This window comes from Polypterus senegalus, chromosome 16 (genome assembly GCF_016835505.1).
Source record: "Polypterus senegalus isolate Bchr_013 chromosome 16, ASM1683550v1, whole genome shotgun sequence".
Taxonomy (NCBI): Eukaryota; Metazoa; Chordata; class Cladistia; order Polypteriformes; family Polypteridae; genus Polypterus; species Polypterus senegalus.
Genome location: NC_053169.1, coordinates 8846683 through 8861825, shown reverse-complemented (window position 1 = coordinate 8861825; position 15143 = coordinate 8846683). Strand labels below are relative to the sequence as shown.

General features: G+C 41.1%; 1 protein-coding gene across 13 annotated transcripts in view; it reads left to right on the top strand.

Annotated features, from left to right (window-relative positions):
* Nucleotides 1-15143, top strand: part of dst (dystonin) — a 413393-nt gene that overhangs the window by 197268 nt on the left and 200982 nt on the right. For all 13 annotated transcript variants that reach the window (XM_039739122.1, XM_039739120.1, XM_039739118.1 and 10 more), the window contains 11 exons: nt 75-227; nt 449-603; nt 2251-2377; nt 5273-5456; nt 5765-5922; nt 6965-7143; nt 7279-7417; nt 7586-7779; nt 10150-10312; nt 13026-13109; nt 13193-13300. In XM_039739122.1, coding sequence (XP_039595056.1) covers nt 75-227; nt 449-603; nt 2251-2377; nt 5273-5456; nt 5765-5922; nt 6965-7143; nt 7279-7417; nt 7586-7779; nt 10150-10312; nt 13026-13109; nt 13193-13300 — 1644 coding nt within the window. The remainder of the gene's footprint in view (nt 1-74; nt 228-448; nt 604-2250; nt 2378-5272; nt 5457-5764; nt 5923-6964; nt 7144-7278; nt 7418-7585; nt 7780-10149; nt 10313-13025; nt 13110-13192; nt 13301-15143) is intronic.

The window sequence follows — 15143 nt, the reverse complement described above, 5'->3', positions numbered from 1 at the left end:
TCAAAACACATTCTATGTATTCAAACAACAAATACTGAAAGCAAGTATCTCATTCTTCTTGACGCTGATTTCAGGATGAAAAGGAGCAGCTCTTGCAGTACAGAAGCACCGTGGCGAGTCTCGTGGGCAGAGCAAAGGCCATCGTCCAGCTGAAGCTGAGGAGCCCCGACAGTCCGATCCGAACCTCCATCCCCGTGAAAGCCATCTGTGACTATCGCCAGATTGAGGTGGGTGCCACCTGCGCAGACCTTGTCATCTGCTGCTTGTTCACTCAGACGCGTTCCTTGAACTTCACGTTTAATTAGACAGGAATTAGATTAAGTAGTGGCTTGTTTAACTTGCCTGAAAATGTTGCTGCATGCTTATTGTTTTTGGTGAAGACAGTTGATGTGTAAAATAACTCGGGGGCATTCGTTTTATTTGTTTTTGTTGTTTTTTTTTCCACTAGATCACGATATACAAAGATGATGAGTGTGTGCTGGCCAGTAATTCACATCGTGCAAAATGGAAAATCATAAGTCCGACTGGAAATGAAGCCATGGTGCCTTCAGTCTGCTTCACAATCCCTCCGCCAAACAAGGAAGCCATCGAATATGCCAGCAGGTGTGAAGACGCTACAGAATGTTCTGCGTACACTCATGCCGTTTACAATGCGTGCATTAGGAAGTCTTTAATTTACTACATGCCATATACCGTATAACACCTTTCATTTGCTATATATATACAGCATACACTTTTTATATTTTTGAAATGAATATATGCAGTGCATACTGTATATCACCTTTAATTTACTGTACAGTACAGTTTATGACATATACTGTATATCATCATTAATTTACTGTATACTGTAGTATATATAGTTTACACAGTATATACAGTAATATTTAACTTACCTTATACAGTAGATATTATGACCTTTATGACCTTTGATTTACTATGTATTGAATATATTTGGAATCATCTATTATTTACTATTCATGTTATACTGCATATCGGCTTTAATTTACTATAGATGGCATATTATACTGTATATAATCTTTTATATATTATATCTGGTAGAAACTGTATATTGCCTTTGGTATACACTGCGTATTATCTTTACTTATGGCATATACTGTACATAGCCTTTAATTTACTATATGGTGTGTAGAGTTTACACTGTATGTAATTTTTCATTTACCATGTGCAGTAAATGTTGTTTAGCACTTTTCCTTTACTATGTATTAAATATACTGTGAATCATCTTTAATTTACTATGCATGTTATATTGTACTGTGCTATACCTATAATTTGCTATATATTAGATATACTGTATATCACCTGTCATTTACTATGTGGGGTATATGTTGTATATTATTTTTAATTTACTATAAATTTACTAAATACAGTTTATGCTGTACCTTATATCTCTTTAATTCACTATATTCAATATATTTTGTATATATAACATTATGGTATGTGCTGTTTATTATCTTGAACTTTCTATAAGCAGTACATAATATGTATCACCTTTTATTTACCATATACAGTATGCAGTGTATATCATCTGTGTTTTGCTATACATGGTAAAAACTATATATCATCTGTTATTTGCTATAATTGGCATGTACAGTATTTCATCTTTAATTTAGTTTAAATGGCATATTGTTTGTTACTACATACAATATATACTGTACGTATATCTACTTTAGTATATTTCACTTACTATTCTCTATGTGCTATATACTGTGTATCATCTGTCATTAGTGTATATAATATATCTGCATATCATCTTTAAATTACTGTGTACAGCATACTGTACACAGTATCACCTTCCATTTACAGTATACGGCTTATACTGTGCATCATCTTTAATTCAGTATGGTTGGCCATTACTTTAAATCACCTTTGAGTTCAGTTTGTGCTGTATATGTTCACAGTATATGGTATTTTCCGTATTTCACCTTCAATTCAGTACCACTGACATACACTGTATATCACCTTTAATTTACGCCATACAGTACACACCATATAACTTCTTTAATTCACAAAACCCTCATTTTTTTAAAATTAAACTCTTAGAATTGAGTGTCCACAGTCAACGTGCAAGAATTTTTATTGTGAGTTTTACTTCTGGACGACACAGAGCACAATAAATCGGACTTTGCTTGAGAAGGGGTGAGCGGACACCACACTCCTGCTCAGCTTTGCGTCATGTGATTTGTTGTCTCACATTCTTTCTGTGTTTTTTTTTGTATCTTTTTTTTAAAGAATTGAGCAGCTGTATCAAAACGTACTGGCGCTCTGGCATCAGTCCCACATCAACATGAAGAGCGTCGTCTCGTGGCGTTACCTGATGAATGACATCGAAGCGATCCGCAACGGCAAAGTGGCCTCGGTAAGTGAGAGACGGGCGTGCTGGGCTGCCTTGAGTTGCGTCCAAATCGCTGCTGTCTTCTTTATTTTGTGTGCCTTCAGGGTAAGGCTGTACCATTTTAAAGAAACTACTTATTTTCTAGAGTTGCTAAAATGTTTCTTTATTAGTCATCTCCCACGCGCTTCTCCTTGAAGGCATATCTCGTGTCGCTGGGTGTGCAATTAGCTGGCACTCATCTCCCTTAAATTTGCAAACCTTTCTGAAGACGGCTTTTTTAACTTTGTCATTATGGGTTATGGAGTGTAGATTGATGGGCAGAAATGGTAAATATATCCATTTAAAATGCAATACTACAACACAGTAAGTGTGCAGAAAGCGAAAGGGTCTGAAGACTGTGTGAATCGACTGTCAGTCATAAAAAGGCCTAAGAAAATAACGTTTGAAAATGAACCTTAACTTCCGGGTGCGTTCAAATATTTTTCAGTTTTGTTTATTTGCTTCATCACAAAATATCGTGACATAATCTCTCTTAAGGCACATGCGATACACTAACTGTTTCTCTGTTTCAAGGATTTCGAAATTTACTAATACACTTAAAATTATTAGGGAGCTTTGGAAATTTCAAAAAAATTTCCACAGCAAACTCTGTCCAAGAATTCTCACTGAAAATGAAACCTAGCAGACAGAGTGTACAAAACTTCACTGAAATCGAGTCGGGTTTCTCCATGCAGACAAATAGCCAGACATGACGATAACAAGAGGTGGGTGTTGCATTTTATGTGCGCACATTTAGAAAGGGTGTGTGCCTGCAGTAGTTTTTTATTTCTCTATCAGTAAAATATTTAAAATTATTGGTACACTAGATAACACTTGGACCTCCAGTCCTCAAGCTAAGGCGGTTCTTACATTTCTCACAACACACTCCGTCGAAGGGGCCACCATCTTTGTCATGCCCTACCTTTTTGCTCTTGTAGTGTGTGGCTTCCATTTGCGTTGAAAAACAATCAGTTATGGCCGCGCTGCCGTTTTATGTGAGAAGGACCCGAAGCCCAATCGCGTGGCGGAGAAATCCCACACCTCCGATTCTTTGGTGATGTAAGACTTTATGTCGTGTTCTTATGTTTGCGAGGAAAGTGAGAAATGTACAATGTGCTGTATGGTCAGCACAGGTGGCTACGGTTCATCTCCTGTCAGCAATGCTGTATGTCCTGCTGCTGTTCTTTTCTTGTCAGACAGGGAGATCCAAAGCCTAAATATACGGACAGGGTATTCCGTCTCGCATTGTTGTGCTACACCATCATGTCTTATGCTCCGATTAAGGTGAAGTTCAAAGTTCAAGACAAAGTTGTTTGCAAGTTTTTGCATGATAGACAGACAACCCTTAGCATTTTATGTATGCGTATGAAAAAAAAATAGTTTTAATAATTTTTACTTACTGAAACTTTAATCTCCTTCAAAGCACTCTCCATGTAAATGAATGCACTCGTCCCAACGGTTTTCCCACTGGTGGAAACATTTTTGGAATTTTCCTTTGACTTCCTCCACGGTACAAAAACTCTTTCCTTTGAGTTCTTTTTTCATATGCGAGAACAAGAAAAAGTCCCACAGAGCAAAGATCAGGCGAGGAGGGAAAGTGGTAAGAACTCCCAAGATATCCTATTCGTCATTCCTAATTATGGAAGTTCAGCCAGATCTTGGTTGGTCTTCAAGTGACATTTCTCCTCGTTTGAAACGTGAGAACCACTCGTCGACCTGTGTTTTACTTCGAACTTCCTCTTTAAAAGCAGTTTCAAGCATCACTACAGTTTTAGTAGCTGTTTTCCCTTAAGAGAAAACAAACTTTAATGCAGACTTGCTGTTCTTTATGATCAACCATCGCAAAAATCACAGAACAAGCTTAATAAACAGCAAGAAAAACCAACACAGAATGGCATACGAACAATACAGAGCAATGCCACTTGGCAGACTGGCACAGAATACTAAACTATGGTACACCTAGCGATGAAATTTGCAACTAAGTCTAGATTGTGCACCAAGTACAGATTTCTGTTATATTTGGGCAGAAGTCAACTTTTCCATATCTTTTCAGTGTCCTTCTCAGAACGTGGAGCCAGTGTGCTTAGGGATGTAAAGGGACAGGATTCTGAATTCTATGGAGGGGCAAGTTTGTTGAACGCCTTATAGATAATTAATGTCACTAATACTGGGTTCAGATTTTCTCTTGTAAGATAGACGTTGTATAGTGCCCGGACCGACACAGATTGGACACAGGAGGCACGTGTAAAATAAACAAATACTTTTTATTTTCTTCCCCTGTGGGCACACGTCTTCCCCGTGACCCACAGGCAATACACAGTCCCAAGCACCAGCACACCACTAATGCACCGCACTCTCTCTTCCTCCTTGGCACCATCACTCCATCCAAGCAACCTTGTTCTTCTCCACCCAACTGTGGCCACTGAGTAGTGGTCGCTGGTTCCCTTTTATCAGGCACGCAGAAGTGCTCCGGGTGGTTGATTGCCGATATCTGGCTGCACTTCCGGGTAAGGCGAAACCAGTGCCCAAAATGGGCCAGCCGCTTCAGTTGCAACACCCCCTGGCAGTGCCTGCGGAACCCGACAGAGCTGCACAGAACTCCAACCCCCATGAAGCCCAGGCAGAGTCCAAGCACCGCTGCAACCCAGGGAGTCTGCCATCTTGGATCCAGGGGGAGATACTGGGCTTTCCACCCTTGTCCCCCTGGCAGATGTGGTGAAGGGGTGTCCTGGCCAGGCATGGGCTCCGGCCGTCCGTCACTCTTTTTTAGCTAAGGCTCTAGTGGTTGGATTTTGAACAAAGGTAACTCCCTTGGTGTCCTATTCTTTCGTTCATTTTGCACCAATCCGCATTCAATTTTTAAAAAAAAATTCCTTTCAGATAAAAACCATGTTGCCTGGTGAACACCAGCAGGTCCTCAGCAATCTTCAAACCCACTTTGAAGACTTTCTTGATGACACAGAAGAATCTGAGATTTTCACGGTTTCTGACCGGAACCATCTGGAAAGAGAGGTGGAAATATGCAAGCAGTACTATGAGGAGCTTCTGAAGTCTGCCGAAAGAGGTAACAATTGGTTTCTTATTATAACATTCATTTGGAGACCTGAGACACCAGAAATTGACAGCTGCTTCAGAAAAATTGTGCCATATAGTGACCTGCTAGTAGCAATCTTCTGACCATTTAAAATAATAGAACCTGAGCCTTTAATATATTCAATATATACACCTAATACCTAATATTATTTCTGTGATTATTGTGGAGATACGAGAATAGTCTCATCTTTTTATGTCTTAACTTAATCATGTGGATATTGACAGCAGGCTACATTTAATAAACATAACTGACATTTTCATTGTGTTTCACCCCAACAGAAGAACACGAGGAATCCGTTTACAACCTCTTTATTTCTGATATGCGCAACTTCCGAATGCGACTGGAGAGCTGTGAGGAGCGATTGATCCGTCAGATCCGAACGCCACTCCAGCGAGATGACCTTCAGGAGAGTGCACTACGGATTGCAGAGCAAGAGGTTGGTAAACGCAGTCCCCTATATTTTTCGGCTGTAGACCTCACAATTCCTTAAACATTTCAGTCCATGATAACTTAGTTCCTACATATTTTTCAGCTATAGACCTCACAATTCCATCCACCCCCAAAGACTGTCTTCGATTGACATCTGGGGATGTCACTGTCATGTTTTATGAACCAGCTTGGCGTAGTTCTTTAAACAAATTTTAGTATAGTATGACATTATAAATCTCCCTGTGCTGGGTTTAAAAGAGGCCCCATCACTCTATGCATTCATTTGCAAGTAGCATTTTTAAAACAGAAGCAATCTCCAGCCATGCTAGTGTTTGCACATTGCTTGTAAAAGTACCTCCACTCTCACTAAAATGACCAAAAACATACATGACTTAGCTGTTCACCTACACTGGGCTTACACTCAAATTCCTTGAAGGAATGGTAATGCCACCTACCACGGTATTCATTGCAAAACTATAGAGACCTTTTGACGTTTGCCCTTGCATGCAGCATTCAAACATGACATATAGCAATTTAAATGTGTACCGGTAAGCAACTTGGAATATGGTTTTCTTCTGAGAAGGGTTACCAGTTGGGGAATGAGATATTATAAATAGTAGAATCCAATCAGGCATAGGTCACATAATTAGCACAAACTAATCAGAGCGTGATTAGAGTCTGTGATTTCAAAACTCTTCGTTTTCACCCATCCACTGTACAACACAGATCTGGCTTTTTCAGAAATATGTGACCCTGGATAGTGCTTACAAAAGGTGAAAATGGAGACTAATGTCTGCATTTATAAGCGAAAATACAGAAGTGTAGACGTAGCCTGATTTGCAGCCACAGGACTGGCCATGTAGAGGAATCGGGGATATTCATTAATGAGTAGTTGGACCTTATAAACTAGCCACTGAATGTAATTGTTATGGCACCCATCAAGACGACCCTCTCCTTCTTTGCTCCACCTATTCAGCAGTGGTTCATACCTTACTACCAAATGGTTTGCAATGCTCCTTGTGTTTAATTGTTCCCATCCTCATTCACAGAAATCCAAAAAGGAACTGGACAGGCTAAAGGAAGACCTGGAGACCATGAAAGGGAAATGCGAGATGTTTTTAAATCAAGCATCTGCTTCCCCATCTGCCTCGACCCTCTCTTCAGAGCTCAACCTGGTTGTCCAGAACATGAATCAGATCTATTCCATGTCAGCCATTTACCTGGAAAAGTATGTATGGGAAGCCTTTTTTCTCACACTATCTCGCTCTCTGATGTTTCCTCGGCTGTTCTGCTACTCATCTCTAGAATTCCTAGATCCTAACTCTCATTGACAAACCGACACTTTGTCTTCTTCATCTCTCAGGCTGAAGACGGTGAACCTGGTGGTGAAGAACAGCCAGGCGGCCGAGGCACTGGTTAAGCTTTATGAGGCTAAACTGTGCGAGGAAGACGCCGTGAATGCTGATGCCAAAGCCATTGAGTCTGTCATGGGCACTCTTAAGGTAGTGACAATTTAAAGTTCACTCTCCCCTTAAAATGATGTTTCGTACCCATTTGTTTGTCTCATCTTCTTCAGTGTATGCCTTGATTTGACTGTCACCTGCCAAGATGTACAAATGCCAATCATAACTGTCTTTATTGTTTTTATATATGTGTCTTGTGCAATGTAGCAATGGCGCACTGAAATTGATGAGAAAAGAGAAGTGTTTCACGACTTGGAGGACGAACTGCAGAAAGCCAGGACTGTTAGCGAGCGAATGTTCAAAACACACAATGAACGCGATTTTGACTTGGACTGGCACAAAGAAAAGGCAGATCAGTTGGCAGAGAGGTGGCAGAGTGTTCACTCACAAGTAGAGAGCAGGTTTGTGTCAATGCCGTCTCTTGTTTGTCACATTTACTAAAAGGGGTCCCCTCTGCCTGCTTGGGCTTGTTTTTACTAACATCGGGGCCTTCTGGAATACTTGTAAGCCCCTCTGACATTTGTTATGTTGTGTTGTCCACAAATACAACTCATAATGTATTAGTGTCATCATTTCTGTCACTCATTTACCATAGCAACATTTATTCCTATAGCACATTTTCATACGATCAATGTAGCTCAAAGTGGTTTACAGGACAATGAAAAATGCTAGGGGTCACTGAGGCCCCTTGAACCCAACAGACAGATACACAAGACACAGGATAAAAGGACTCAGAAGTATTTTAATATTTTTCTTCTTTAAATAGTGCTTCTTAGCACCACAACCACCATAACACAATCAAATAACCAATAAATCAATGCAGTCCTCTCCTTCACACCTCCCACCAAGCTCTGTCTTCTACCTCCCAACTCCGGCTCTCTTGCTGGGGTTCCCATCAGTCCTTTAAATAGTACTTGACCCGGAAGTGCTTCTGTTCTTCCAACCACATGACTGGCTAGCACTTCCGGGTCTAATGAAGAACTGGCTTTTTCTTCAGCCCCGAAGTACTGTGGGGCTTCTGTCCTTGTGACTACCTCGTACTTCCGGGCTATAGGGAAAGGATCAGTCCCCAGATCCTTCGACAGCTCCCCTTGGAGGTACCCAACAGGGCTGAGAAACCAAACTCCAAGTCCCAGGATGCTCTGCGGGGAATCCGGGGCACCGCTACGCTACAGGGGAGTTGCCATCTAACATCTTGGGGGAGGCAGTGTTGGCAAATAGTCACCTTCCCCCATTCTTCCTTTTCAGAGGGGTCCCAGCTGGGTTGAGCTGTCAGCCGTCCATCACAAAAGTTATATGAATTAAAAAGCAATTAAGATTAGGCAATAATATTAAAAATAAGTAACAAAACAAAATAAGGTCGGATGGCCGGGAGGTCAGAAGAAACATAAAAATTCCAATTAGGCTGGAGAGAAAAAACAAAATCTGCAGGGATTCCAAGGCCAAAAAGACCACCAAGCCCCCACTGGGTATTCTACCTAACATAAACATTTTCAAATCAGTCCAATCAACATGATGAAGCTGGTCTTGTGGACAGCTGGGAACACCCATCTTCATTCCATCATTTCAGAGGATTTCATGGTGCCTTGATTAGGTGGTGGTGGCACAGACCACTACCACAGAAGGACCGGCAAATGTAGCAGAGAATAATAAAGGTTAGTATAGATTGTGGACCCCTGAAGAATATGATACTTCTATACCCATACAGTCAACTGAAACATAGCTACGAAAAAACTAAATTAAAATAACGTGTATTTGGCAGTTTTTTAAAATGTTCCACAGCACTAGCCTGGTAGATGTCTATTGGTAAAATATTCCAGATTTTAGACGCATAACAGCAAAAGGTGACTCACAACTTCTTTAAAGCTTGGCTCTTGGAATTATAAGCAGACCACCATTAGAAGATTTAAGGTTACAATTTGGAGGGTAGGGGGACAGGCATTCCAAAATATAGGATGGAGTGAGATTATTTAAAGCTTTACAAACCATTAGTAGTATTTTAAATGACATGGGTAACCAGTGTAACGATGCTATGACTGGTGTAATGTGCTCCAATTGTTTTTCTAGTTAGGATTCTGGCTGCCAAATTCTGGACTAATTGCAGTCGCTTGATGTCATTCTTAGGTAGTCCTGTTAAGAGTGCATTACGGTAATCTAGTCGACTGAAGTAACTGATCTACAGTTAACTTTACAATGTCAAAAAAAGCCTATAAGCATAAAATTCACCGTATATCAAGCATTATATATTTGGAGGTAATTATTGAAGCTAACTGAGCAGAGCTGGGATTTTGGGTACATGCAGTTTTTTCTTTTTAATAATGTTATTAGACCACCAGAGTGAACACCCTTCTTCAGCCATTTTGAAATGACGTTGGTGGTCCACAAGGCTTTCTCTTTCTCCAGTCTAATGAGGCAGACAGAGAAAAAGTCAGCAGTGGTGTCACACTCAATTCTTTTCCCGCATTTGCACAGCACCAATACTGTTCAATAGTTCCTATGCCCACGTGTCTGACCAAGTTAAATACGGTGAAAATACAGTTGTATGTAACAAAGCAGCAGCACTACTGTGCTGAATTTAATAGTATCGTTAAGTATGAAATGAGAAAACATGCATAAAGCTGAAGGAGTATCGCCGTTTCAGATGGGATGAGTTGCAGATTAGTTATGGTGTCTTTCAGTCAATGTGAACTTTAAAATTTTTAGCTTAACTAAATTTGAAAATGAACAAACTAACACGACTCATTTAAAATTGCATTTGCTTGATCACTTAGGTTACGGGACTTGGAAGGAATCAGCAAATCGCTGAGGTACTACAAAGACACTTATTTTGCCCTGAATGACTGGATAAAAGAAATGGAGGCCACCCAGTTACGAATGCAAGAGAACCAACCAGAAGACAGCAAGGCCCTGGCGGAACTTCTGAATCAACAAAAGGTAGGAAAACGCACTCTGGGAGCAGAACACGGAATTGTTTGGGGACTTGTTAACAAATTGAAAAACAGATTTTTTGTTACTGTTGTTAATTATTGCTAAACATTCTGTGACAATTATGAAGAAAAACACAAAATGGTCACCAAGTCAGGCCAAAACATGTGTCATCAAAAATGACTATTGTTGATTGGCAAAATTCACCAAAGCGTTTTTCACAATGAATTTGTTGGGTTGCTCAGTGAGCTTGTTCACCAAATTTTTCCCCAACATTCACCATGTGGCTGGCTTAGATGAAATTTTTTTTCCAGCACCCCATGATGCTTGGTAAGGACAGCCTGTTATCACAGAGCAGCCATGTTGAGTGGGGATGCCATTACCCGGTCAGTGTCACCCACCTGATTTGTGTTGCTCATGTGCAGAATTTCAAACATGTGCACTGTTATCGTACTCCACCTCACACTTTACGGCACTGCGTATGCCGTATGCTTTTCATCTGTTTAAATAATTTACAGTTGTAACAAAATACACAGAAGACAGAAAAAGGCTTGGGGCACCAGCTGATGATCCCCATATAGTATTGTCATAGAGTTCAAGTCCATCACTTGACTAACTTCGTGTTGGAGGAGGTGGAGTGAAGAGGTGGGACTTTGAGGTGGCACTGGAAGTGACATCAGAAATCCTTGGCATTCAAGGCTTCTAGTCTGCAGACGAAGAAGAACAGGACGTGAATAATACTGCCCTCTCCCAATTTGGAGTATAATAACCGAACACACACAAACTTTTAGAATGCCATGTATTCACACGTGCGTGACACAGTGTATACACACGTGCATGATGTCACCTCCTGGTTTGTATTGTAGCCAGATTTGTACCCTACAGGTATTAAAAAAAAACAAAACCAAAAACTTACAGTATTTTTATTGGAGTGGTACAAAGCTGACCATAATCAGAATATTACGAAAACTAGCTGTGCTACCCGTCTGAGACACGTTAAAATCTAAATAATCAAAGTAGACAACGCATATGGCTATGTTATGTGCTATTTGGTATGGGATTCATAAAAGCAGTGTTAATGTGTGTGTGATGCGGCATCTGTTGGAATGACAAACGCAATTCATGTGTCTCTGTAATATGGCATTTGGTATGGGATTCATAAAAGCAAAGTAAATGTTTGTTATGTGCCATCTTTTGGTATGACAGAGCTGGAATAACTGGATGGACACACAGATACACAAGTACTCTTATCCTGTTATTAAGGTGGATACTTTGTTGTTCCTCATAGGTTCATTGTATGTTGTGTCTTCACTGCTGGATTAAGCCTGTTATGCTCCTGGCTATGTAATGCAGATGGGTTAGTGACAGCCCAAGCCCCTGAATATATAATGCTGATCCCATACACCATAATATAAAAGCGGTCGGGATTGTCCTTCCGTCCCGTGAGTGCTACACAGGCGCAGAGTTTCACACATGCTCCGGCCATTTTGCAATGCACGATGGGATTTGTAGTTTCGTTTTTCCAGGTAAAAGATGATTTTCTACTCCAGACTGTGCGATATCTTCTTCTTCTTTCTTACTATATAAAAGCGGTCGGGATTGTCCTTCCGTCCCGTGAGTGGAAAGCGTAGCGGTATTCCGCTTATCACAGACTTACTACTTGCAGCTTGCGTGCAGGCGACATGATGTGAGCAGAGTTCTGGTGCTCCCATCGTTCCCTTGCTTTTGTACGCGATGCGCTGGAAAAATAGACAAAATTACGTCTCTGGAAATAATTAATGTTGATGGAGTACAAATGCCTCACCGCGTAGTAAATATCAGGGGGGTTCAAAAGGGCGACCTCAATATAGAAAAAAAGTTTAAATTTCATCACAAAAATAACAGAAACTATGAGTATTAAACTAATACCGCTCAAATGCAATATAACCAAATGAATGAGTTTGTATAAAATATCAAATTGATCTACATATTGAATTGCCTTAAGAAGTGGTCAACTTAAAAGTTGGTCTCCGTAAAAAGGCGGGTCAGCCTAGTACACCATAATTTCTGTGTATGTTAGTCAGGTGTAGTGATAGGAGCTCGGAAAAAGCAGAGAGAGATGAAGGACATGGTGGTGCACTGGTGTCTCACACCTCAGGTCACGTTTTCTTAGCCTTAATAATTGGCCCAGCATTGTCGACAGACACTTACCTAGCCCTCAGGAACACTTTAGGGACCATTGTGTCATTATAATCTACTGAGAACTAGCTCACCTTCTCCTTTTGCATTCATTTCATTGCTTTTTAGCTGAGTTGGCTGATTTTCACAAACATTTCTGCGCTTTTGCCGAACTCGAGGCAAAGTGAATTCAGCGGGTTTCGCTCATCACAAAGATGTGTCATTGTGTGGCATATGGGAGACCGCACCATGTCAACAATAATTCCGAGGTGCAAATCTGAAATCTCAATTACTGGGCCATCCAAAAAACCCTTGTCCCAACTGCCATTACCTTTGGTAAATACATCGAAACCCCAACACACTTTCTCTCACTCTTTGTCTCTTTCCAGAATCTTCTCCCAATGGACTTTTGTCCTTGTTGTTTCGCTGCTCTGTCCCTTTAGCAGCTTATAGACATGGCTTCTTTGAAGTTCTGTTTGCCTTCCACTGGAAGGCTATACACTGCTACGATGGACCTCGGTATGGTACAAAATACACACTTAATGTTCTCTTTCTTTTTTATTAGGTTCTAGTTTCAGAAATTGAGGTCAAGCAAAGTAAAATTGATGAATGTCAGAAATACTCCGAGCAGTATTCAGCAGCAGTCAAGGTAAGAATTACAAGCATTTAAGGAAGAGAGACGATTTTTCACACTACTTACATCACTGATGGCTTTGTAATATTCCTTTGCAGGACTATGAACTCCAGCTGATGACCTACAGAGCCATGGTGGATTCTCAACACAAGTCTCCGGTGAAACGGCGCAGGATGCAGAGCTCGTCAGACATGATTATCCAGGAGGTAGGGTGCAATGCTGAGGCTTGTGAGTGTGAAGCAAAAGAGCAAATGTCCAGGGGAATCTGCTGTTTATCAGCAAACAGAGAACTTCTTTGGTCTCAGTCCAATACATGTTGTTCATGAAAATGGGAATAACTATGGGTGGACAGGGGAAAGTGTTGTCTGTCCACCCAATAAAAATTACTAAAATTAGCCCAAGATGTTTAAATGGCCACCACAACATGACACCCCAGTAACATCTCTGTTCAATAATTATATATCATTTCCTACATGAATTTAAGATGCAGCACCAGGTGAATATTAACAAACAAACACATATACACACACTGGCTTATCTTCCAGGGCCGTTTCATTGCTTGTGCCCAGTGTGGTCGGGAGAGGCTTTGGCCACCCACAACCTTAACCTCAAATCCAGAGGGTTTCACAAGAGTTTTGTATGATAAGGTACATACTGTACTCGTTCTGTGTGTGTGTGTAATATGGCAGCTTTACACTGGCATACAACACATCGCATATTATAGCCAGGACCGGCTCAAGGGTACATTGTGTCCCTAAAGAGTACCCTTTTGAGGTCTGTGTGGCTGGATCCAAAACTGTAATTGACGATGGGTAGGGCATAGGTCCACGTTGGTGATCGCACCCTTTGCAATTGCATATTTACTCAATTAGAGGGGTAGGGTGATCCCTTTTGGAGATTGGCATCCACACAGTTGCATATACAATCAATGAGCACCAACCAAACCCGGGGGATCAGTGCCCTCATGATTGCATATGAAACAACGTATTGCCGCCCAAGCACCCCCACATCCCACTCCCAGGTGTGATGCCTCAAGTGCAGTGCCTACTCAGCCTGTCCATAATCAAGCCCTGATTTTAGTGCTGCTCACTATATACTCTGCATGCCCATACATTTTATGCCATGTGAAACCTGCAGTTTTTTCATATGACTGGATAACAAGGAATTTACGGCCCTATCAGATCTTAATTCTGCTCCAGCTTATTGATCAAGAAGCTGTGAGTCACACAGAAGAAAAATATTACCCGAGCTACAGTACACGAACATCTAAACGTATTTTGGTAATTGAGAAGTGTCACTGACTCATTTCCAGTATTCATTGTTAAAATAAGTAATCATGCGCAGTCAAATAGAAATTCACGAGAGGAACCAGTGTGGACCCTGGTGCTGTGATACTCCTGATCAATGCACACACAGAGCCCTAGGTGATGGCTTGGTGTCTGGGACATGTACCCCAAGAATAATGTAAACGGTACCCCTTGGTGTCCATGGCTGTGCAAAAAGTACAATAAGGCGTCTAGGACCAGAGGGGCAGGGGTCCCCTTCAGTGCCTGGAACACGTGCCCCTTGAATCACATAAATGATGCCCATCAGTGTCCAGACCAAACACCCCTTGAGTTTCATAAACACCACCCGTAGTGGATGTCACCCTAATGTCACCTCTTTGATCGACTGACTCTGTGCTGTGAGTCAGGAATCACAACTACCACTCTGATGATGTTGAAACATCTGCACCAAACGTGATAAACTTTAACTTGTTTGAAACTAAATGTATGCCTATAACTTTTGTTCACTTCTTACTTCACTTCAAGCTACTCACGTGCTTAATCTCTTCATCAGTTGCTGTCTCAATACCACTGCAGCACTCGCGCACGCCTTGATAGCAGCAGCAGGAAAGATACTGAAAATTAACACAGTCAGTATCGCATAATAATGTAATATGTTTGGGGTGGGCTGGTGGCACATTAGAGACCAGGGTTCATGTCAAGGGTCCTCCTTATGTGGAGTTTGCTTGTTCTCCCCATGTCTGTACAAGTTTCCTCAGGGTGC